At 44.2% G+C, this 24,671-nt stretch overlaps 1 protein-coding gene across 1 annotated transcript; it reads left to right on the forward strand.

The window, feature by feature from the left end:
* Positions 1 to 2,850: 2,850 nt before the first annotated feature.
* LOC140481651 (protocadherin-8-like) lies at positions 2,851 to 10,367 on the forward strand. The gene is made up of 4 exons (XM_072578179.1): positions 2,851 to 5,634; positions 9,205 to 9,272; positions 9,420 to 9,559; positions 9,781 to 10,367. Exons 1-4 carry the CDS (start codon positions 3,082 to 3,084, stop codon positions 10,191 to 10,193), a joined length of 3,174 nt encoding a protein of 1,057 aa, XP_072434280.1. The 5' UTR covers positions 2,851 to 3,081; the 3' UTR covers positions 10,194 to 10,367.
* Positions 10,368 to 24,671: the final 14,304 nt, after the last annotated feature.

A 24,671-nucleotide genomic window follows, 5' to 3' on the forward strand; every position in this document is an offset into this window, starting at 1 on the left:
TAATAAAGGGACACACCAAAGATCAAATATCTCTGAACATATTGCGACCGTTTCTTTGTTCTAATGGTTGGAGCGGGATCATCAAACTACCAACAGCTTTTGTTTGAAAGAAAACATTATTCAGGTGTTAGGTTCATCGAGTGAGTTCCCTATTAAGAGCCATTCCCTGTTCGGAGACATGTGCATACGACTCCAGTTCCAAACAATTCTAAATTAGATTAGAATTACAGTGTGGAAACAGGCCCTTTCGGCCCAACAAGTCCACACCGACCCGCCGAAGCGTAACCCACCCAGACCCATTCTCCTACATTTACCCCTTCACCTAACACTACGGTGTAATTTAGCATGGATTGTGGGAGGAAACCGGAGCACCCGGAGGAAACCCACGCAGACACAGGGAGAATGTGCAAACTCCACAGAGTCGCCTGAGGCGGGAATTGAACCCGGGTCTCTGGCGCTGTGAGGCAGCAGGCACTGTGCCACCGTGCCGCCCACTATTTTAGCTTAGACTTGCACTGCAGGCTGCTGCAGAATATTCTGTTCACTCTAAGTCAAAATGTGGCTCAATCCGGCAAACATTACAAATCGTCTATTTCATTTTCAACCCTGGCATTTTCTTGAAATGCTTTGGAAAGCCCCCACCTCACAGCGCCTCAATGTCGTTCCAATGTTTAGGAATTGTAACAAGGGAGATTATCCGTTTGTTGGTGTTTTGCACGAGTGACAAAAGTATTCTCAGCAGGATTTCAGCCGCTGGAGAGCGCCATCCGACTCCCAGCCCCCCTCAAGGAGGCTCCATCACCTCGAAACACGACTCTCACTTCGCTCGCGTGTCCTCCCCGGCCCTCCTTAACAGGCAGAGAGTGAGCCCACACCTCGCAGCAGACACAAATGTTCCTGCCTCCTCTGCTCACAAATGGCTAAAGCCAGCAATCCGCCACCTGATGATGATGTTATAGAAGGAACACAAACAATGGCAGGAATGTACCTGTCAAATGTGGCAATAAAACAGAACCTCCAGAAATTCTTAGTTCTCACATTCAGGGAAAGACATCAATTTCAGTCCGCTGTACCTAATTCGTAAATTGTAATATCTGAAGTTGATAAAACTAAATTCTTCTGAAACCTGCGAGCAGAAGACAGCGCGTCAAGGATCGGGAGACCGTATTCAAATATACACATTTATTATTGTTTAATTCGACAACACACTTCAATTTTCTTGGGTAGCTGGAGGTCTTTTTTCAAAAAAAAGTAAACTCATATATGTTGATGACCATAGGAGTTTTATTTAAGAAAAATAAAACGCATGGAGTTGCTTCATTCGTAAAGCAGACTAGATCTGATCAAGTTATCCTGCTGTGAGTTGTCCATTAAGACAGTTAATCGGTGAACACAATCACTTCTACAATGGCCATCGGGTTCTTCCATCAACCACAGATGTGAAATGTTGATCACAAACTGCACCGGGCGAGAGAAATAAAAGGTGGATAAACGTGGGATTCTCAATTTATTCCAATTGTTTGTCATATTATTCTAATATTTGCACCCCCAACAAATCCCACGCCTGGTGGACTGCAGTGGTTCAAGAAAGTAACCCACATCACCTTCTCAATGGCAACAAATGCTGGCCAACTTGCGACGCCCACATCCTCAAAATAAATAAATTGGGGTTGTTGCTATGATGCTGCGGTTAGTTAACACAGCGCACAGGAAGGCTGCCAGCAGAGACTTGTGCAGACTGATAATGGGTTAATATCTGGTCTGAAGTCTTTCTCGGACATTCCAAATGACAGATTTCTGTTCTTCAGTTATCTCTGCCTATTGTGAGGATCAGCTGGGCTAATCTTAACGAGATTTGGTACCACGGCTAATTAAATACTTAAAATCTGCCTGAATGCGAACATTAAAAAGTGTAATGCAATTTTGTTACAGCTTATTAGTATTAAAACTTCAATGACTCTTCAAGCTACAAGATCCATTTTGTTGACAGCCATGAGCAGTTCCTTCCCTTCACAATCATACTCTATTGAATCCTTTGAATGTAACTAACGACTCACTTTCTAAAATCGCCTTTAAAAAGATTATAAGGCTTTACTGCGCAGGAGACACTTGTTGCAATTTAAAGATGTGCGATCTTTTAAACTCTGAAACCTAGCAATGCTGTCATCAAAAGTCAGAGACTTTTAAAAGCTCAAATCTTTAGAATCAAGAGATCTTTATTTCAATTGCAACTGTGAAGAAAAATGGTATTACAACAATGAAAATATAGTGCCCACAGTTCAGTACAAATAATGCAAAGAGACCAACACAACTCCGAAATTGAATCTCCTAAACTGGTGCTGCGATTGGCTCTGATCACCTGTAAACGCAAATAATGAAATAATTTGGATTAGTGCACGAATAGGAAAAGATTGGAAGGGTATGGGCCGTATACAGGCAGGTGGGACGAGTTTGATTTAAGAACATGGTCAGCTTGGGCCAGTTGGATCAAAGGCTCCGTTTTCATGCTCTATGGCTCTAAGTGGACATTAAGCGATTATGACAACTGCCCAACCATACAAGCAATTTATCTTCTCGTTGGAGTATGTTGATTAAATTTCGTTAAATAAAAAATGGCTTTCAGCGAACTGCAGAATTTTACAACTGGGGAAATCTATACGAAAACCACCTTCACATAACAGAGTCCGAAGATCGTGGAGTTTATGTTTCTAACTGCTGGCGAAAGTAAAACAAAAACACGCGATGATCAGTATGAAACCAAGACCCCTCATCAAAGCTGAACATTTGTGATCTGCTACTTTAAACAAAATTTGTCATCAGTTTGTTGGGGCGAGTTAAATTTGCAAATGTCCTGAACATCAAAGACAACATTTGCTGGCCTTTGAGAGGAGGGGATTGGCCACTGACTTTCTTATTTGCATGATATTACGAATAAAACGACCCCCGAGGAACTGGGGGGGGGGGGTACAAAAGAGGGACTTTTTGACAGTCAATGTAATTCTTTGCAGACAGTAACAAGAGGGACGAGTTTCCAGCGCACCAAAGAAAGTTAGATCGGACTGTTTTGAAGTTTCCACAGAAATGAGCCCTGGGAGAAGTAGAAGCAGGGTTGCAGTCCCGGTGTGCAGTCCCTCCAGGGAGCCCTGCTTCCTGCTCCTTGTGCTCCTTCTCGCTCCGATCCTGAGTGAGTGTAAGACGGTCAGATATTCCACGTACGAGGAGCAAGAGGCCGGCACGGTGATCGGGAACCTGGCCGCCGATCTGCAGCTGGAGGCGGCCGGCGGGGGTCAGAGCGGCTTCCGCCTGATGCCCGAGTGTAACGGCTCGGTACCGGTCACGGTCAGGGTCAGTGTGAGGGAGAGGGACGGCGAGCTGACGGTGGCGAGCCGCATTGACCGGGAGCAGCTTTGCGGTCAGCAGGAACCGTGCCTGCTGCTCCTGGATGTGGTCAGCTTCTCCCGGGACAGGTTCCTGCTGATCCACGTGGAGATCCAAGTGCTGGACATTAATGACCATTGGCCTGAGTTCCCCCAGGCCGAGATCGAGCTGGAAATCTCCGAGAGCTCAGCCCCGGGCACACGGCTCCCTCTGCCCGCCGCTCTGGACGCCGACACCGGCTCGCACTCGGTGCGGGGCTACGAGCTCTCGGTGAACGGTCACCTGGAGCTGGAGCTGCCGCCCGGGGCCGGGCCCGGGGCCGGGGACCAGCCGCTCCCGCTGCTGCTCTTGGTGAAGCCCCTGGACCGGGAGAGTCAGGCCGAGCTGAAGCTGCAGCTCCGAGCCCGGGACGGGGGCGATCCGCCTCGGAGCGGGGACGCGCGGCTGACCGTGCGCGTCCTCGACGACAACGATAACGCTCCGGCCTTCGAGAGCGGCTCCTTGGAGCTGGAGCTGCCGGAGGACACGGCCCCGGGCTCGGTGCTGCTGCAACTCGAGGCCCGGGACCCGGACCAAGGCGTGAACGGCGAGCTCCGGTACACCTTCAGCCCGAGGCTCGAGGCCGCCGCTCGCCGCCTCTTCCGCCTGGAGCCGCGCTCCGGCCGCCTCAGCCTGCACGCGCCGCTCGACCACGAGGCGCGCGACCGCTTCGAGCTGGAGGTGGAGGCGCGCGACATGGGCGCCAGGCCGCGCGCCTCGAGCTGCCGGGTGACGGTGCGCGTGCTGGACGTCAACGACAACGCGCCGGAGATCCGCGTGAGCGCGCTGTGGCCCGGGGGCGCGGGCGCGGGCACGGCGGACCAGGCGGCGGCGGCGGCGGCGGCGGCGGCCTCGGGCCTCGCGTCCATCACCGAGGCGGCGGAGCCGGGTAGTTTCGTGGCGCTGGTGAGTGTGTGGGACCGGGACTCCGGAGCTAACGGCCGCCTCTCGGTGTCACTGCTCGGGCCCCGGCAGCTCGAGCTGAGGCCGGCCTACGGTATCAACCACCACATGATCGTGACGGCGGAGCGGCTCGACCGGGAACGGAACACCGACTATAACGTGACACTGGTGGCCGAGGACCAGGGCCCGGAGCCCCGCCGCACCGTGCGGCCCTTCACCGTCACCGTCACCGATGTGAACGACAACGCGCCCGCCTTCCCCCGCTCCGTCTACCGCCTGTCGCTGGCGGAGAACAACCCGCCCGGGGCCCAGCTCGGGACCGTCCGGGCCCGTGACCCTGACCTGGGCGTTAACGGCCGCCTGACCTACCGCCTGCTGCAGCAGCGGGAGCCGGGGCCTGGGCGGGAGCCGGAGCCGGGGCCTGGCCTGCAGCCTCCTGCCGTCGCTGTGGAGCCTCACAGCGGCTCCTTGTTCGCGCTCCGGCCCTTGGACCGTGAGGAGCTGCCCGAGCTCGAGCTGCTGCTGCAGGCGACAGACGGCGGTTCCCCGCCGCTCAGCGGCTCCACCACCGTCCGCCTGGTCATCACCGACCGGAACGACAACGCGCCGCTGATCACTCACCCCCCGGCCCCGGGCCCGGGCCCGGGCCCGGCTCCGGCTCCGGCTCCTCCCGGGAACCGCTCCGCCTCCGCCAAGATGGCGCTGCCCGGGGGCGCGCCCCGCGGTTACCTGGCGGCGCGCGTGCGGGCCCAGGACCCGGACGAGGGGCCGAACGGCCGCCTGAGTTACCGGATCGTGAGCGGGGATCCGCCCGGGCTGTTCACCATCCGCTCGGACACCGGGGAGGTGTACCTGGGCCGCCCGCTGCCGCCCTCCGCGCCCCCCGGGGCCGGGCCCGGGGCCGAGCCCGGGGCCCTCCGCCTGGTCGTGGCGGTCAGTGACGGCGGCCTGCCCTCCCTGTCCTCCACCGTCACCCTGAGCTTCACGGTGGGGCCCGAGCCTCCTCCTCCTCCTCCCCCTGCAGCTCCGGCCGCCTCCCCGGGCCCGGGACAGCGGAGCTGGGACACCTCCTTCACCGTGATCGCGGTGCTGGCCGCCGGCTGCGTGGCCTTGCTGCTGGCCATCGTCGGGATCGCCTCGAGCTGCGGCACCGGCGGAAAGCCCGGCCGGGAGGGAGACCTCTCGGGGCCGCGGGCGGACGCTGCCTGTTCCCCGGCCCCGGGCGAATTGGAAGCGGATGGAGCTTCGGAAGAGGCGGCGAAGGGCGTGTGTCTCCTGGAAACACAGCGTCAACCCACTGCCAACACTCAGGAGGTAATCAACTTTAAACCTCCTACTCTCCAAATGTCAATTTAACACCAAAATGCGCGCACACACACAAAAATATTGCAGAAGGCTGGGAGAAACCAGAAGCATAAATTGCTGGAGTAACTCAGCAGATCTGCAGAGAGAGAGAGAGAGAGAAAGCAGATGATGTTCTGAGTTCCCTGGTTTGGATTTGATTTTATTGCAGTCCCACGTACCCAGAAGAGCTTTGTTTTGCCAGCAGTACCCACAGATCATAGCCAACAAGGGTGCCTAGACAGGACCAAGTTTAAAAAATCACACCGCCAAAAAAATCTTACACCCTAGATGCAAAAGTGAGGGACTGCAGATGCTGGAAATCAGAGTCTAGATTAGACTGGTGCTGGAAAAGCACAGCAGCTCAGGCAGGGGGACTCCGTTTTCAGTCCTGATGAAGGGCTTTTGCCCAAAATTTTCCTGCTCCCATGCTGCCTGACCTGCGCTTTTCCAGCACCACTCTAATCTAGACACTTAATGGTAAGGGCTCAAAAATGTGTTGCTGGAAAAGCGCAGCAGGTCAGGCAGCATCAAAGGAGAAAGAATAGAGGTTTCAGGCATAAGCCCTTCTTCAGGACTGGGGAGTGTTGCTGAACAAACAGGCCTTGGAGTACAGGTTCATAGCTCCTTTAGAGTCACAAATAGATAAAATAGTGAAGAAGGCATTTGGTATGTTTTCTTTTATTGGTCAGAGTATCGAGTACAGGAGTTGGGAAATAATGTTGAGGCTGTACAGGATGTTAGTTAGGCCAGTTTTGCAATATTGAGTACAGTTCTGTTCATTTTCTTATCAGAAGGATGTTGTAAAACCTAAAAGGTTTCAAAGATTTACAAGGATGTTGCCAGGGTTGGAGGATTTGAACAGGTAGGGAGAGGCTGAATTGGCTGGAGCTGTTTTCCTTGGCGTGTTGGAGGCTGAGGGGTGACCTTTTTAGAGGCTTATAAAATCACGATGGGCATGGATAGGATAAGTAGACAAATTCTTTTCCCTGGGCTGGCGGAGTCCAGTTCTGGAGGACATAGGTTTAGGGTGAGAGGGGAAAGATATAAAAAAGATCTGAGGGGCAACTTTTTCACGCAGAGGGTGGCACATGTATGGAATGAGCTGCCAGAGGAAGTGGTGGAGGCTCGTACAATTGTAACACTTTAAGAGCCATCTGGATGGGTGTATGAATAGGAGGGGTTTGGAGGGATATGGACGAGATGCTGGCAGGTGGGACTAGATGGAGTTGGGATATCTGGTTGGCATGGATGAGTCTGTTTCTATGACCATGTTATAGTCCAACAGGTTTATCTGGAAGTACAAGCTCCGGAGTGCTGCTCCTTTGTCAGGAAAAGCAGCACTCAGAAAGCTAGTACTTCCAAATATATCTGTTGGACTATAACCTGGTATTATGTGATTTTTAACTTTGTCGACCCCAGTCCAACGCACAGAGCAAGGTTACACTGCACAGGAAGTGCACAAAGCAAGATCAACATCTGATCAAGAGCCTTCTGATGAAGGACTCCAAACATTAACTCAGATTCCTTCTTGATTTTGTTTAACTCTTGTTTCTCTCCAGATGCTGCCAGATAGTTTCTCCAGCATTTCTGTGTTTTTTTTTGTAGTGTTTTTTTACAACAACAGAGGTCTTCCACAGCCATTCAGGGCAATACTAAGATTTGTTAAACACTAAAGCTTTTTTTTAAAAAAGAAGTGAATGTTGGAAATATGAAACAACACAAACCGGAATTGTTGGAGGGTTTATCTCAAATGAAGTGCAGGTATGGCCAGTTGACATTAGGGTCTGGGACAAAGCAAACTATACAACAAATATTTAAAAAAAAATGTTGGAGAAACGCTGCAATTTCAGAAACCCATCAATTTTTTTAAGATGTAGTTTCACATTCTCCCAGACCCTATTACCATTTGGCCATACTTGTATTGCATTTTAGGGTAAGAATTAAGGTATTTCTGGATCTTGGACATCCCAAAACACTTTGTCAACCATCCAGTTTTGCTGTTTACAACACACAAGGCCACTTGGCGTGTGATATTTGTTCAGGTCATGATTTATCCCTCTTTTGAAATTAAGAAATGGAACTGACCTAAAGAAGTTTCAGAAAGAGAAAATTCTTAAATCTGCAATTGGCGAAAGCTGAAAAGATGAGACTGTTGTAATTCTGTTTAAAACAAAATTTCAGTGCCAGAGATTTGTTTGGCAGCAATTAAGTTGTATCATTTAAGGGGAAATTAACTTATTTTTTTGGCAAATGAAGTGTATATATCACCAGTCCAGTGACATCACTTAATTCTGAATTTCTCAATGTCAAATCTGCCAGTGATTTTCTAGTGTATCAAAACTTGAAAGGCAGGACAGCTGTAGCACAGGGAGAAAGTGAGGACTGCAGATGCTAGAGATCAGGGTTAAAGTGTGGTGCTGGAAAAGCAGCCAGTCAGGCAGCATCCAAGGAGCAGGAGATTCATTGGGAATTCCTGATGAAGAGCTTATGGTCGAAACATCGACTCTCCTGTTCCTCAGTTGCTGCCTGTCTGGCTGTGCTTTTCCAGCACCACACTTTTTAACATCCCAGTATATCTGGATTTCTGCATTTAACTGCACATGTGCTGTCACGAGAACTGGGTGTTTGATTTAAAGCTAAATTAATGTTATTTGTAAATAGCCACACTAGTACAGCACAATCTGGACTATTATTGTGCAATGAAAATTGCAGTTTTCAATATAAGTGTAGGTTTTCTATGTTGGAATGTAGGACCAGGGTATTCAATCCCTCAGATGTTTGTCCTATTTCAAGTAGGTGATAGCTGCTCCATGCCACATTGCTCAAATTCCTCGTATTTTAAATCTTGCTTGACTCAAATCTATTTTCAATCTTTAAAGCTCCTGTTGTTGCAATATTCATTCACCTTCTGGAGCGAGGTTTCCAAATATCTGCTACCCTTTGTAGAATGTAAAACTTCTTGATTTTTGCTTCTGAATAGCATGGCTATTAATTATACTGATTGCTTTAAAATCAAATAAGACGTGATAATGTGTAGGGCATTCCATCAGGCATTCAATATTATAAAGGAGACAAGCTTAAGAGCATTCAGTGGATGGACCTGTATTTCATCAATACATATTTGAATTAATATTTACCAACAATATTATGTTAGATAATAGTGAAAATAAGTTCCATCCACTGAACAAAATACAATTTTTATGAATGACGCTTTTAAATGCCTCATTTAATAATCTAGTACTCTCTAACCGCAAAGTATCCAAGTGACAACTGATGGAAAGTCGTGCAGTTCCATTGTGATTATTGATCTATGCACAGCATGAATATATATTTGGAATAACAAGTTCTTAGCTATTCATCTGCATATCATATAGAAGTAATCATTTTCACTTTTCTTCAATACCAGTACTGTGATCTTATAGTACCAGAAATCTTCTACAAGCTGACTGTTATAATACAATATCAATGTGTTGTGTAATTCAATAATGAAGTAATAATTACAAACAGCATAAAATAAGAAATTATTTTGTTTTTTTTAAGAGCTTTATGCCAGAGCCTGGTGTCAATCATGGAGCCTTTTGTACAGTTGCCTTTCATCAAGGTATCCAGTAAGTAGTATATATTTATGCATTTGTAAGTATGTTGTGCAGCCAGCAATGATTAATGAAAAATACCTCTGATTAAAAATCATAAAAGCGTTTAAAGTTTTTTAAAATAAATTTTCCTTTCAACATTTCCTTAATCCTCCCTTGCAGGACCATTGCATATCCTGGACAAGATGTATTCAGTGGAAAAGACAGTGGGAAAGGAGATAGTGACTTCAATGATAGTGATTCTGACTTGAGTGGTGATGGATCGAGAAAAGGACATACAATAATCGATCAAAAGCAAAATGGTAAACAGTTAATTAATCATAATCATGTGACTTTAATTTGAAGCTAGTTTAATCAACCTACAATCTTTTATTATGCAGTAAATTATTTTCCAAATGGAAAAATTAAGTTAGCATTCTCATTTCATTTGGACTTACATCCTAATAAAAGGACTTTTAATAAATTATAATGTTAAAATCAACATTTGAAGCTCTAAGTGTTTTATCCTTCTCTCCCAATTTAGATGTGTTCCCCTGTCATAAAAGCCAAACGCCTTGCAGTTCTAACCCGTATTACAACTTGACGTCTCAAACAACAGAATGTGGCAAATCCTCTTCACACTCAAAACCGAGCCAAATGGTTGCTTATTCTTCAATGTCTACAACATTACTGCATTCATCTAGTGGTGAAGTCACTTCGGGTTTGCAGGATCAGTCCTTAAAGTATACTCGGCAATATGGCCGCGTAACCAGGTTGGAATCTCAAACTTCTGAAAGTGTTTTGTCCAGAGAGTCTGGAAGGACAGGATCCTCATTTCACCCACCTGTGATACAGAGACCCATTAAAGCAACTTCATCGGCATATAACGCTTCTGGACATAGATACCAAACCAGCTATCTTAACACTGCCCACTCTGAAGTGGCTACGTCGTTTTGAACTCCCAAACAAACAGTGGTGTCATTTGTTCAATTACATTGGCAATAATTGCCATTAATGTGCAATATATTCACTTCTAGGAGAAAGTGAGGACTGCAGATGCTGGGGATCAGAGCATAAAAATGTGTTGCTGGAAAAGCGCAGCAGGTCAGGCAGCATCAAAGGAGAAGGCGAATCGACGTTTCGGGCATAAGCCCTTACACCCTCATTCCTGAAGAAGGGCTTATGCCCGAAACGTCGATTCTCCTTCTCTTTTGATGCTGCCTGACCTGCTGCGCTTTTCCAGCAACACATATTTTTAAAATATATTCACTTCTGCCTGAGCCTACTTTTTAACATCTTTGGATAAGAAGTTATGACCTTGTATAAGCTATAATGGAATGTTTACAATTAGTTTTTAATTTTGTTTTGGAACTTAGTACCATTTTAAAATGTTCTGTGAACTCATAAATACTATCTTATTCAAACTAGTGATTAAGTGAAGAAAAGTTGATTTATCAACATGACATGATTTTCAACTTTTAAATATCTACTGTAGCTAAAAATTAAGTCTAATCTTCTGTTTTTTGAAAATATGGGATGATTAGGTTACCTTCTTCAATTAAGTTGGAAACACTATTTTTTTTTCATAATTCTATTGGAATATGCAATTCAGTTACTGTGTACTTTATAGTTCGGTAAATCATTTCCAGTTGGATAATTTCTTTCATATGGAGTTAGACTAGATTTTAGCAGTAGGGTGGGTTGCTAAAATAGCAAATACATTGTTTCCACAATTTGCTATGTTTAAAGCAGAAAGTAGCAGCTTTATACTATTATAACAATATATTGAAACACAAATACATAAAATATTTTGAGAAAAGTGATGTTACTGTTCAGTGACAATTTTTGTCCAAAAACTGGTAGCAGGGAACAGATCAACTCCTTTTCCCTTTGCATCTTTCAGTGAAGCGTTGAAGAGAAAGTGGGTGAAGTCTAGAAAATGTCATTATTTTTTCTCAGCAGCCGATCAAAGGGAACAAAACATGAAAAACTATCTAAAGAAAATTGGGCAAAGGATGTGCTGAAGGTTTGTAAAAGAAAAATCATTGAATACCCATGAAACACTAGTTCATGCCAGACTAGTTGCAATTATTACATTGCTAACATGTCAAATAGTAGCAAGATGAGCCCACTTGATCACCGGGCTTGATCTGTTTACAACCCTGTGAAGAAATTTCTCCTCATCTGTCGTAAACATCTCTGTCTGAGCCCTTTGTTCTCAGACTAAAACCTAGTTCTAAATTTCATTATTGTGATAAACACCCTCCTAGCACCCACTTTATTGATGTTCTTTAAGAATTTTTACTTCACTTGGATTCACCTGTCATTCTTGCAAATTCTGAGGGGAAAGAGGCCTTTCTATGCAATTTTTTTTTCTTGGGTGCCATTATGGTCAATTTACTAATTGCTAACTTTTCAGCTTCATCTTGTGAACTTCTTTTGTGAGAAAATAGTAATTTTCAGTATTTTTCTATAAAATTGTTTTCTACAGCATTTCTAAGCAATACCTTTTTACTCTAAATGTATAATTTAAAGATGTTCTTTCCTTAAAGTCATGAGCATTGATCGATTTATTTTGAGACCGCACAGGCTTAAGATGCTTCTAGATTGTTGTACAGGGCGATTAGAACTCTAGCAGCCTCCTGCTGCTGTTCCCGTTTTACAATTTGATCTGGTACCCAAAGTTGATAAATCTGTACTGTTTCACAAATCCATAAAAACATGTCCACTTTGAACAAAGCAAGTGTAGTACAGTAAACACTTTATTGCCCTGGTGTGTATTAGTTATCAAATATTCAGGATAATCAAGAGTAATGTTACCGCAGTGAGCCCTGACCAAGCAAAGCTTCAAGATATCAACATGCCTCAAACAAAACTATGAAAAATCACATAAATAATAGAAACACAATGCGGGGATATATATTTCACAGTTATACTTTAATTATGGTGTAAATACTCAGTGCGGTATTTGAGGTCAGTCTCACAGCATGGAAACAGATGCTTTGGGCCGAACATAATTCCAAACTAAATTTATCCTACCTGTTTGTTTCTGGCCTGTAGCCCTCCAAACCGTTCCTATTTATATGGTTATCCAAATGTTCTTTAAATATTGTAATTATATCCACTTCCTCAGGAAATTCATTCCACACATGAAACCCCTTCTGTTTTTAAAAAAAAAATTTGCCCCTCATGTTTTTTATAAATGTCTCCTCTCACCTTAAAATGTGCCCCCTAGTCTTGAAATTCCCCATCCTTGGAAAAGACAACTGACCATCAACTGATATGATTTTTACCTTTTTTTATCAAATGTCAATTGATAAGGTGCTTGTTAAAACAAAATTTGATGTAATTATGTTCCTTAAGTGTAGCCAAAGGTAAGCATTTGCCTCTGGCTGCAATTTTAACATCACAACAACTTGTGTTTTTGTAATGCTATTAATGCAGTAAAACATTTCCAAGGTGCTTCACAGGCATTATCCAACAAAAGTTGAGATCAAGCTAAATAAGGAGCTATTAGGGCAGTTGAGCTCTTTGGGTTAAGCTTCAAGGAGCATCTTGAGAGTTGGGCAAACAAATTTAGAGAGAGCAATATAGATCTTGGAGCATAGTCAACAGCAAGCCAGATTGCTATTGGAGGATCGAAAGAATTAGATGATCAGCAAGGGACCAAAATTCTCAGAAGGTTGAGGAGCTGTGATTGTGTCAGGTCATGGTAGAATGTGAAACATTGAGATTTTTTAAATTTGTTAATGGGATGTGGGCTTCCCTGTCTAGGTTGGCATTTATTGCCTAAACCTATTTGTCCAGATGTTTGTTAAGAGACAGTCACTTTTGAGAGTCTGAAGTTACATGTAGGCCAGACCGAGTGAGGCTGGTAGATTTCATTCCGTAAAGGCCATTATTGAACTAGATGAGTCCTTATGACAATTGATTTTATGGTCGTTAGGCTGGCTTTCTATTCTAGATTTTGTGTTCAAATTTCAATGTCTGCTATAGAAGGATTCAATCCCACATCCTAGAGCACTAGCCCGGGGTTCTGGATTGCTAGTTCAGTGGCACTGCTATTACATCACAACTTCCCCAAAGTTAGCAGACCTGGAATCACTGCAGGTTACTGATGAATGAACAGGCCTTGGTGCACTTTAGGATACAAGGAAAAGAGATTAGCATATGCAAACAGAGTTTGCAAGTTGGAAGGCTGGCCAGGAGACATGACCAGACCTAGTGTCTCATTTAACAAAAAATGTCTGTTTCTATTCGCATGAGAATGGAATTAGATTCTGTAGGGATATAACACACGTGACCCATATTAACTCATTACATTCTTCATAATATTCCTATCTAATCTTTAGTGTGGAATGATTATGCTTGTAAAGGACAATGAGGCAATGCCAATAGATTTCAAAACAAAATTGATTTAACCTGGCAATGGTACATACACTGCACACCGCACTTTCCCAAAGTACATAATGCAATAAGTCTACTTCTAACAATTCTGTCCTTTCTCTTGCCTAGCTTTTGATCAATTATTTCGTTTTAAGCATTTGAAATGGAATATCTTCCACCTATTATTAGAGTGTGTATTCTTGGATCAATAATGGCAATGGTCTGATGTTTTACATTGAACAGCATGCTTGCTTTCCAATTTCATCTGTGTAACTTTTAGAATTACATGTAACTCAACTTGAAGACTTTTCTCAGTAAGATTGTCAATTTGAATGAAAATACAGATATTTTCTATCTTGGCCCTAACCCTCTAGGAACCAGCTGGAGATAGTTTTAGTTGTTTCATCTTACATTTTACAAGGATCCCATAACTCTTCACAGCCAAATAATTACTTATGAAGAGAAATCTATAGAAAAACAGGAGCCATAAGTTTTTACACATTGTGGTAGAAAATAAAACATAAATTAACATATAACCTATTTTGCTGGTTGAAGGATAAATGTTGGCAAGGATAACATTTGAATGATAGCATGGAATTTTTTTATACTTGCCTAAATAAACAGTTAATTTTGCATGTCATCCAAAATTGATGCATCTGATGATACTGTGCTGCTTCAGTACTGCTCAACTTCTTAAGTAAAACTTGAACCAATGATTTGGAGGTTTAAAAAACACACTTATGGTTCTACTAGTTCAAATGCATAGAATTTTTAACTAATAAAGATAAATGAAAAATGTTCCAGAGTAGTACATCCTTGTTAAGATAAACACTCATCCTTATCACTTAGCTAATGACCTCTAGGTGGACTGATTAACACTATATTGAGATCAATTAAAAAATGGCTACTTTATAGTGAGTATGTGAATATACAGAATAATAGTCATAACTAAATTCACCATACTTCATTAAAAGGGAAATAATTCATATTGGCTATCTCTATTCATAGGTTAACAAGTTTTCTTTCCTCTTTTGGTCAACCCTATCAGACTCTATTGAATTACAGCTTGCTCCAGGATTAGTTATTTGTTATCTTTAAAATAGATTTGTATGGGTGCTTGCCTGACTATCAGAAGGTGAATATAAGTTTGACAATGACAATCATCATTGACAAACTTCATTGTACATCTGAGTTGGCAAGGTTGATGAGCGTACTGCAGTCGATGTTGCATATGTTGCTTTCAAAGGGCACTTAAATGTTGCCATAAAATAGAATCCTTTGGGATTAACAGCCGCTGGCAATATAAGTATGGAATTAATTCTGATCAAAGATCATTGAGCTGTTAACTTGTTTTCTCTCAACAGCTATTGCCAATCAAGATGAGCATTTCTAACATTTTCTGCTTTTATTTCAGCAGCTAGTATTTGTAGAGTTATGGTTTTGTAGTAATGGTGAGTGGTTATTTTTCAGACTGGAGTCAAGCATACAGCAATGTTCCCAAGGGTCAGCATTAACACCATTTCTCTTTCTGATGTACATAATCATGTTTTGGGTTATAGAGGGCATTATTTCAATGTTTACCGTTAGCATTTCATTAAAAAGCAATTAGAATGAGAAAAATAGTAGCAGACCTAAAGAGGACATAGATAAGTGAAATGAGCCAATATATGGCAGAAATGTTTCAAGAAACCCAAGCAGCAGACATGAAAGTTTTATGTAGACCTTTATAACCTGTCCCATTTGAAGACATTAATGTAGGGCCATGCAAAAGGTTTAAAGATAAATTTCATTTATCCAGGCTGTACACAATGAAGAAATGTCATAGGTTCATTAAAGGTAAATGAAATTTGATGCAGAGAAGTACAGGGCAGTTTGTGAGGAAGAATGGCGAGGCAATATGAGTGAAAAGTATAATATCTTTTAAAAATCCAGAGCAGAGGGTACTGGGTTTCACACTGACAATCCTTTTTGAAGGTGGCAAGGCAAGCAAATTTGTTGTGAAAGCTACTTTAGGATTTATGATTTTAAGAGGTAGCCATGGTCTCTACAAGAGACCAAGCTAGAAGTAATGCTGAAATATTATAAATCACTGGTTCGGTCATGGAATCATTACAGCACAAAGAGGTCATTTAGCCCATCGTATTCATGGGAGTGTCCATAGAGCAACTTAGTCAGTCCCATACCTCCCTTTATTCCCCGCAGTCCTGCAAGCTTATTTTCCTTAAATATCCATTTGATTTACTTTTAAAATCATTGATTGTTTCTGCTTTCATCATCCTTGTGCGTCGTGCATTCATTGTTTTAAAAAAAAAACCTTCTCAACTTCCCTGCTTCTTTTTGCCCAAAATCTTAAAACTGAATTTGCATGTTGGCTTATCCTTGCTTATCTTATTCAAATTTACATTAGTCTTGTAAACATCTATCAAATTTCCCCTCAATCTCCATTACTCCAAGAATAACCAGTTCTATCTCTCTAACCTAAATTTGCAGCAAAAATCTTTCATCCTTACAACAATCTCAGGAAATCTTTGCAATGCAGGACCTCCAGGAACCTGGATGTAATAGGCAAAAGTGAGGACTGCAGATACTGCATTTGACTGCATTTGAGTGGGAGCAGCGGCCGAGGAAAAACGAACCCGGGAGACTACAGCTAAGGTAAGACAGTTTGTTTCAAAATTACTTACCTGTAGCGGGCAGCGGAAGTGAGGTTGGAGCGCATAGCTGGGCGGGAAGGTAAGTGATTAGTATTTGAGTGGGTGTGTTCTAGACCCCAGGTCCTACTTTCGTAGGGCCTCCCTCCCACCCTCCTCCTCTAACCTAACTTTAAAGTCCACAGGTTATTGACTCAGTGTTCTTGTTTTTGGAGACAGTGTACAGTCATGGCAGCACAGGCGGTGGAATGTTCCTCCTGCAGGATGTTTGAGGTAGGGGTGACCACCGATACTCCTGCCGACTTCGTGTGCAGGAAATGCAGTCAGATCCTGATCCTCACCGAACGAGTTAGGGAACTGGAACTGGAACTGGATGAGCTGAGGATTATTAGAGAGGCTGAGAGGGTGATCGATAGAAGCTACAGGGACATAGTTACGCCAGAGAACAGAGGTAGCTGGGTAACAGTTAGAGGTGGGAAGGGGAAGAAACAGGCAGTGCAGGGTTCCCCTGTAGTCGTTCCCCTAAAAAATAAGTATGCAGCTTTGGAAACTGTTGGGGGGGACAGCCTTGCAGGTGTAAGCTGCAGTGAAGGGGTCTGTGGCTCTGAGATTCAGAAGGGAAAGGGGGAGAAGAAGAGAGCGCTAGTTATAGGGGACTCTCTAGTTAGAGGGACGGACAGGCGGTTCTGTGGACATGGGCGAGACTCTCGGATGGTTTGTTGCCTCCCGGGTGCTAGGGTCCGAGATGTCTCGGACCGTGTCTTCAGAATCCTTAAGGGGGAGGGTGTGCAGCCAGAAGTCGTGGTACACATTGGCGCCAACGACATAGGTAGGAAGAGGGGCGGGGAGGTCATTCAAGAGCTCAAGGAGTTAGGCTGGAAGCTAAAAGCTAGGACAGACAGAGTCGTCATCTCTGGGTTGTTGCCGGTGCCACGTGACAGAGAGGCAAAGAATAGGGAGAGAGTGCAGTTGAACACGTGGCTGCAAGGATGGTGTAGGAGGGAGGGCTTCAGATATTTGGACAATTGGACTGCATTCTGGGGAAGGTGGGACCTGTATAAACAGGACGGGTTGCACCTGAACCAGAAGGGCACCAATATCCTGGGGGGTAGGTTTGCTAGCACTCTTCGGGGGGGTTTAAACTAATTTGGCAGGGGGATGGGATCCGGACTTGTAGTCCAGCAAGTAAGCTAGCTGTGTGTCAGGATGTCCAAGACTGTAGGGAGGCTGTGGAGAAGGTAGCACTGACAGGGACTACTTACGGACACAGAGATGGGCTCAAGTGCGTATACTTCAATGCAAGGAGTATCAGAAACAAGGTGGGTGAACTTAAGGCATGGATCGGTACCTGGGACTACGATGTTGTAGCCATCACGGAAACATGGATAGATGAGGGACAGGAATGGCTGTTGGAGGTTCCTGGTTACAGATGTTTCAGTAAGATTAGGGAGGGTGGTAAAAAAGGAGGGGGGGTGGCATTGCTAATTAGAAATGGTATAACGGCTGCAGAAAGGAAGTTTGAGGGAGATCTGCCTCTGGAGGTAGTATGGGCTGAAGTCAGAAATAGGAAAGGTGCAGTCACCTTGTTGGGTGTTTATTATAGGCCCCCCAATAGCAGCAAAGATGTGGAGAAACAGATTGGGAAACAGATTTTGGAAAGGTGCAGAAGCCACAGGGTCGTAGTCATGGGCGACTTCAACTTCCCAAATATTGATTGGAAGCTCTTTAGATCAAGTAGATTGGATGGGGCGGTGTTTGTGCAGTGTGTCCAGGAAGCTTTTCTAACGCAGTATGTAGATTGTCCAACCAGAGGGGAGGCCATATTGGATTTGGTACTCGGTAACGAACCGGGACAAGTGGTGGGCTTGTTAGTGGGTGAACATTTTGGTGATGGCGACCACAATTCTGTCACTTTCACCTTGGTTATGGAGAGGGATAGGTGCACACAACAAGGAAGTTTTTACAATTGGGGGAAGGGAAATTACGATGCTGTAAGACAGGATTTGAGGAGCATACGTTGGGAGCATAGGCTGTCAGGGAAGGATGTGGTGGAAATGTGGGACTTTTTCAAGGAGCAGATACGACGTGTCCTTGATATGTATGTACCGATCAGGCAGGAAAGAAATGGTCGTGTGAGGGAGCCTTGGTTGACGAGGGAGGTTGAATGTCTAGTAAAGAGGAAGAAGGAGGCTTACATAAGGTTGAGGAAACAAGGTTCAGACAGAGCAGTGGAGGGATACAGGATAGCCAGAAGGGACCTGAAGAAAGGGATTAGGAGAGCTAAGAGAGGGCATGAAAAATCCCTGGCGGATAGGATCAAGGATAACCCCAAGGCATTCTATGCGTATGTGAGAAACCTGAGAATGACGAGAACGAGGGTAGGTCCGATCAAGGACAGTGGTGGGAGACTGTGTATTGAGTCGGAAGAGATAGGAGAGGTCTTGAACAAGTACTTCTCTTCAGTATTTACGAATGAGAAGGACTGTATTGTTGAAGAGGAGAGTGTGAAACGGACTGATAAGCTAGAAGAGATATCTGTTAGGAAGGAAGATGTGTTGGACATTTTGAACAACTTGAGGATAGACAAGTCCCCCGGGCCTGACGGGATATATCCTAGGATTATGTGGGAAGCAAGAGAGGAAATTGCAGTACCGTTGGCAATGATCTTCTCGTCTTCACTGGCAACGGGGGTGGTACCAGGGGACTGGAGAGTAGCGAATGTTGTGCCCCTGTTCAAAAAAGGGAATAGGGATAACCCCGGGAATTACAGGCCAGTTAGTCTTACTTCTGTGGTAGGCAAAGTAATGGAAAGGGTACTGAGGGATAGGATTTACGAGTATCTGGAACGGCACTGCTTGATTAGGGACAGCCAGCACGGATTTGTGAAGGGTAGGTCTTGCCTTACAAGTCTTATTGAATTCTTCGAGGAGGTGACCAAGCATGTGGATGAGGGTAGAGCAGTGGATGTAGTGTACATGGATTTTAGTAAGGCATTTGATAAGGTTCCCCATGGTAGGCTTATGCGGAAAGTCAGGAGGCATGGGATAGAGGGAAATTTGGCCAATTGGATAGAAAACTGGCTAACCGGTCGAAGTCAGAGAGTGGTGGTAGATGGTAAATATTCAGCATGGAGTCCAGTTACAAGTGGAGTTCCGCAGGGATCAGTTCTGGGTCCTCTGCTGTTTGTAATTTTTATTAATGACTTAGATGAGGGAGTCGAAGGGTGGGTCAGTAAATTTGCAGATGATACAAAGATAGGTGGAGTTGTGGACAGTGAGGAGGGCTGTTGTCGGCTGCAGAGGGACTTAGATATGATGCAGAGCTGGGCTGAGGAGTGGCAGATGGAGTTCAACCCTGCCAAGTGTGAAGTTGTCCATTTTGGAAGAACAAATAAGAATGCGGAATACAGGGTTAATGGTAGGGTTCTTGGTCAGGTGGAGGAACAGAGGGATCTTGGGGTCTATGTACATAGATCTTTGAAGGTTGCCACTCAGGTGGATAGAGTTTGTAAGAAGGCCTATGGAGTATTATCGTTCATTAGCAGAGGGATTGAATTCAAGAGTCGTGAGGTGATGTTGCAGCTGTACAGGACTTTGGTTAGGCCACATTTGGAGTACTGTGTGCAGTTCTGGTCGCCTCACTTTAGGAAAGATGTGGAAGCTTTGGAGAGGGTGCAGAGAAGATTTACCAGGATGTTGCCTGGAATGGAGAGTAGGTCATACGAGGATAGGTTGAGAGTTCTCGGCCTTTTCTCGTTGGAACGGCGAAGGATGAGGGGTGACTTGATAGAGGTTTATAAGATGATCAGAGGAATAGATAGAGTAGACAGTCAGAAACTTTTTCCCCGGGTACAACAGAGTGTTACAAGGGGACATAAATTTAAGGTGAAGGGTGGAAGGTATAGGGGAGATGTCAGGGGTGGGTTCTTCACCCAGAGAGTGGTGGGGGCATGGAATGCGCTGCCCGTGGGAGTGGTAGAGTCAGATTCATTGGCGACCTTTAAGCGGCATTTGGATAGGTACATGGATGGGTGCTTAATCTAGGATAGAAGTTCGGCACAACATCGTGGGCCGAAGGGCCTGTTCTGTGCTGTATTGTTCTAAAAATACTGGAAACCAGAGTGCAGGTTAGAGTGGTGCTGGAAAAGCACAGCAGGTCAGGCAGCATCCGAGGAGCAGGAAAATCGACATTTCAGGCAAAAGCCCTTCATCAACAATGATGAAGGCCTTTTGCCCGAAACATTGATTTTCCTGCTCCTCAGATGCTGCCTGACCTGCTGTGCATTTCCAGCACTACTCTAATCTAGAACCTGGATGTAATACTCTACTCCAGAAAGCTCCACTTGCTGTTATGCTTAATGTCCCAGTTATGATGTAGAATGGCTAAAATGGCAGAATATGTCTGAAATCCTAATCTAAAAATGGTGTAGAGGACAGGGCCTGAGCGAAGGAGTTAGGTTTAACAAACTTGTGGTCACCTCTGCTGTTATACACACTGAGCTGCTTGTGACAGAATTCAGACAAAGGTCAGGGTCTGAAAAGGATTACCTTTCAGCCTGGATTTCTCTTCTCTCACAGCCTGCTTTTGAGGAGAGAAAGAGGAAGAGAGTAAGCATATGTGTAGAAGTGAGTGAGAGGGAGAAGGAGCCTTGTCTCAGCTTTCATCCACACTGTCTCTCACAGTCATATTCCGACACACACACACACAGCTTCTTCCTCTCCCTATTAACAACCCTCTAGCACACAGTGTTGCCTTCCTCGATTACCTGTCGAGGCACTTCAAATGTGCCATCTTCCATTTACATGTTCCCATTCCTTCCTTCCACAGGTACCTTCACATTGTTTCACTCACACGTACACCATCTCTACGTCATTCACATTATCTCTCCCTCCTGTACTGCCACACTGTTTTGATCTTCACTCACACTCTATTAGTCGCTTCCTCACATATTCCATCCCTTTTTTTACACACTCTTCTGCTCTCTTTCCCAGACTGTCTGTCTCCCTCTCTCTCACCTACACTCTGGCTTACACTCTGGTGGCTCCACTATCACCTTCAGGGTATCTGCACAGAAAGGGAAGTGAAAGGTCTCATTTTCCCACCAAACCCCTTTCTCCAACATCATGACAGCAATTTGTAGGCTCAAGTCTACATCTGTACAAAGTATCCCATTTATTGTAGCTGCAGCCTCTCCCCTCTCACTCTAAGTAGGTGTTTCACTGGAAATGTATTGTTTTTATTTTGTTTATCAGATTCTCTGGCTGATTTTCCAGGTATCACTGTCTTTGTTTCTTTAACATTCACTCTTTTTGCAATTTATCCAACCCATGCCTGAAATAACCCCTCCTTAAAGATCTCAAATTATTCTGTACTTTTATTCAAACTGTCATTGACGTTCATATGAGCCAAGATTTTGTTAACCAGCCTTTTATGTGATTCCTTCGAAAATGTTCTCTCAACATCCATACAGACTAGATCTATTGGATTGCTTCCAACAAGCTTTTCTTCTAGTTCATCAAAAAATTCTAATTAGTCAAGCACAATCTGCCTTTTAAAATTCTGCATACCTTCCCTTAATTAACACAATCCTTTCCAAGTGTCTGTTGTTTGTTCTCCAATTAAACTTGCTAAAACTTTATTGACTGGTGATGTTGAAGTGATCTCCTATCGTTACAGTAAACATTGTTATTCAAGAAAAGAGTATAACAATGTCATATTTGCTGCTCTCTTACCCTCTGGCACCCCCCCCCCCCACCCCCCCACCAAATGCAGGGAAGAGAGAAGATTATCGTAAATCCTTCTGCTAGCAGCACCTTCACTTTCTTTAGCAACCCAGGATAGAAGCAATCAGGAAAAGATAAGATATTCACCCTCTCAAAAAGCTAGCCTATCCACTTCCATTCATGCATTGCCTCTACCATTTCCACTTCTACTGAGTTTTTATTTTCAGCATTGCATGTCTTTTTAAAGTTTAAAAATCACACAACAGCATGTTGTAGTCCAAAAGATTTATTTGCAAGCACTAGCTTTTGGAGCACTGTTCCTTCATCAGGCGGTTGTGGAGTACAAGATTGTAGGACACAGAATTTATAGCAAGAGGTTACGATGTGGTGTCACTGAAATTATGTGTTGAATAAGACCTGGTTTGTTTAAGTCTAAAGTTTAAAGTCACACAACACCAGGTTAAAGTCCAGCAGGTTTAATTGGAAGCACTAGCTTTCGGAGCGCTGCTCCTTCATCAGGTGGTTATGGAGTACGCAATCTTAAGACACAGAATTTATAGCAAAATTCTGTCTTACAGTTGTGTACTCCACAACCACCTGATTAAGAAGTGCACTCCGAAAGCTAGTGCTTCCAATTAAACTTGTTGGACTATAACCTGGTGTTGTGATTTTTAACTTTGTACACCCCAGTCCAACAGCAGTATCTCCAAATCATCTTTTAAGTATGACCATGTTGGTTTCAGTTCTTATGTAAATCCCAGAACTTTCTTGAATTTGCATTCTTAAGTGAACTTTAACAATAGGTGCCATGTCGGCCCAGATAATGTATTGAAGGTGAGGTGCACTGTGTGAGGCTCTGTGCCCCAATGTTCAGACTGATTCTAATCTAAAAAAGGGATTGACAGACCCTTACATGGATTCATGCAGTTTTTGAGCAAAATAAAATGTAATTCTGCACTTACAAATTCACCCCACAAACTTGTATGTAGTGTGTTCGTGTGTATGGGGAGAATGTAACTTTAAGAAAGTTTTGGAATTTACATATGAAAGATCTGAAACCAACATGCCTATTGAATTGAATTTATTGTCACATGTACTGAGGCATGGTGAAAAGCTTTGGCTTGCGAGCAATACAGGCAGATTGCATAGATAAGTAAATAATAATAGGTAAACAGCGGCAAAAACAAAAATACAGGTAGAGAAGAATATTAAGAGTTTCTGAGTACATTCAGTATTCTAGCAACAGTTGGGTAGAAACTGTTTTGAAACTAGCTGTTGTGTGTGTTCAGGCTTCTGTACCTTCTCCCCGATGGTAGAGGTTGTAATAAAGCATTGCCAGGGTGGGATGGATCTTTGAGAATGGTGGCCTTTTCTTGACAGCGGGCCTGGTAGATGGATTCTACAGATGGGAGGTTGGCCTTTGTGATTGTCTGGGCCGAGTTCACCATTCTCTGTAACCGTCTCCAATCTTGAATGGTACAGTTGCCATACCAGGTAGTGATACATCCAGGCAGAATGTTCTCGATGGCACACCTACAAAAGTTGCCAAATTTCCTCACCTGCCTGATGAAGAAGAGACATTGTTGGGCCTTTGTAACCACTGCATCCACATGAAGAATTGAAAAGTGTGGTGCTGGAAAAACACAGCAGGCCAGGCAGCATCTGAGGAGCAGGAGAATTGACGTTTCGGGCATAAGCCCTCCTTCATGCCCACATGAAGAGTCCAAGAAAGCTTGTTGTGGATGACAACTCCCAGGAGCTTGACACTCTCCACTCATTCCACCTCTGTGCTGTTAATGTGGAAGGGGACATGAATACCATCCCACTGAAAGTCAGTAATGAGTTTCTTGGTTTTTCCAACATTGAGAACTAGGTTGTTCTCAATGCACCATTTTTCCAGGTCTGTAGTCTATTTTGTCGCCATCTGAAATTCAACTGACTATGGTGGTGTGATCAGCGAACTTATAACTGGCATTCGTCTGGTATTTAGCGATTGCAGTCATGGGTATACAGTGAGTACTGTAGGGGGCTGAATACGCACCCCTGGGGGCTCCAATGTTAAGTGTTGGGAAGGATGAAATATTATCCCCATTCTTCACTGATTGTGGACTGTGATTCAGGAAACTGAGGATCCAGTTGCAGAGAGTGGGGCTTAGTCTGAAATCACTAAATTTAGTAATCCGTCTCTAGGGGATAATAGTGTGTTGAAGGTTGAACTGTAGTCAATGAGTAGGATTCTTACATAGCTGTTCTCGGTGTCAAAATGTTTTTGGGAGGAGAGAAGGGCAAGTGACATTCTGAAGATGCCAATTCTAAACAATAAGAGACTTAAACAATCCAGGTTTTTTAATGCATTATCTGGGTCAACATGGCACCTATTGTTAAAGTTCACTTGAAAATGTAAGTTTAAGAAAGTTCTGGAATTAAAAATGAAAGAACTGAAACCAACATGCCTATTCTAAAAGATGAGAGAATTGGTAGGTGGTGGGGTGGCTCAGTGGTTAGCACTGCTGCCTCCTAGCACAAGGGTCCCTGGTTCAATTCCAGCCTTGGGTGACTGTCTGTGTGAAGCTTGTACATTCTCTCCCCGTGTCTGTGTGGGTTTCCTTTGGGTGCTGCAGTTTCCTCCCATAGTCAAGATGTGCAGGTTAGGTGAGTTGGCCATGCTAAATTGC

The sequence above is a fragment of the Chiloscyllium punctatum genome, chromosome 9, assembly GCF_047496795.1.
Source record: "Chiloscyllium punctatum isolate Juve2018m chromosome 9, sChiPun1.3, whole genome shotgun sequence".
Lineage (NCBI taxonomy): Eukaryota > Metazoa > Chordata > Chondrichthyes > Orectolobiformes > Hemiscylliidae > Chiloscyllium > Chiloscyllium punctatum.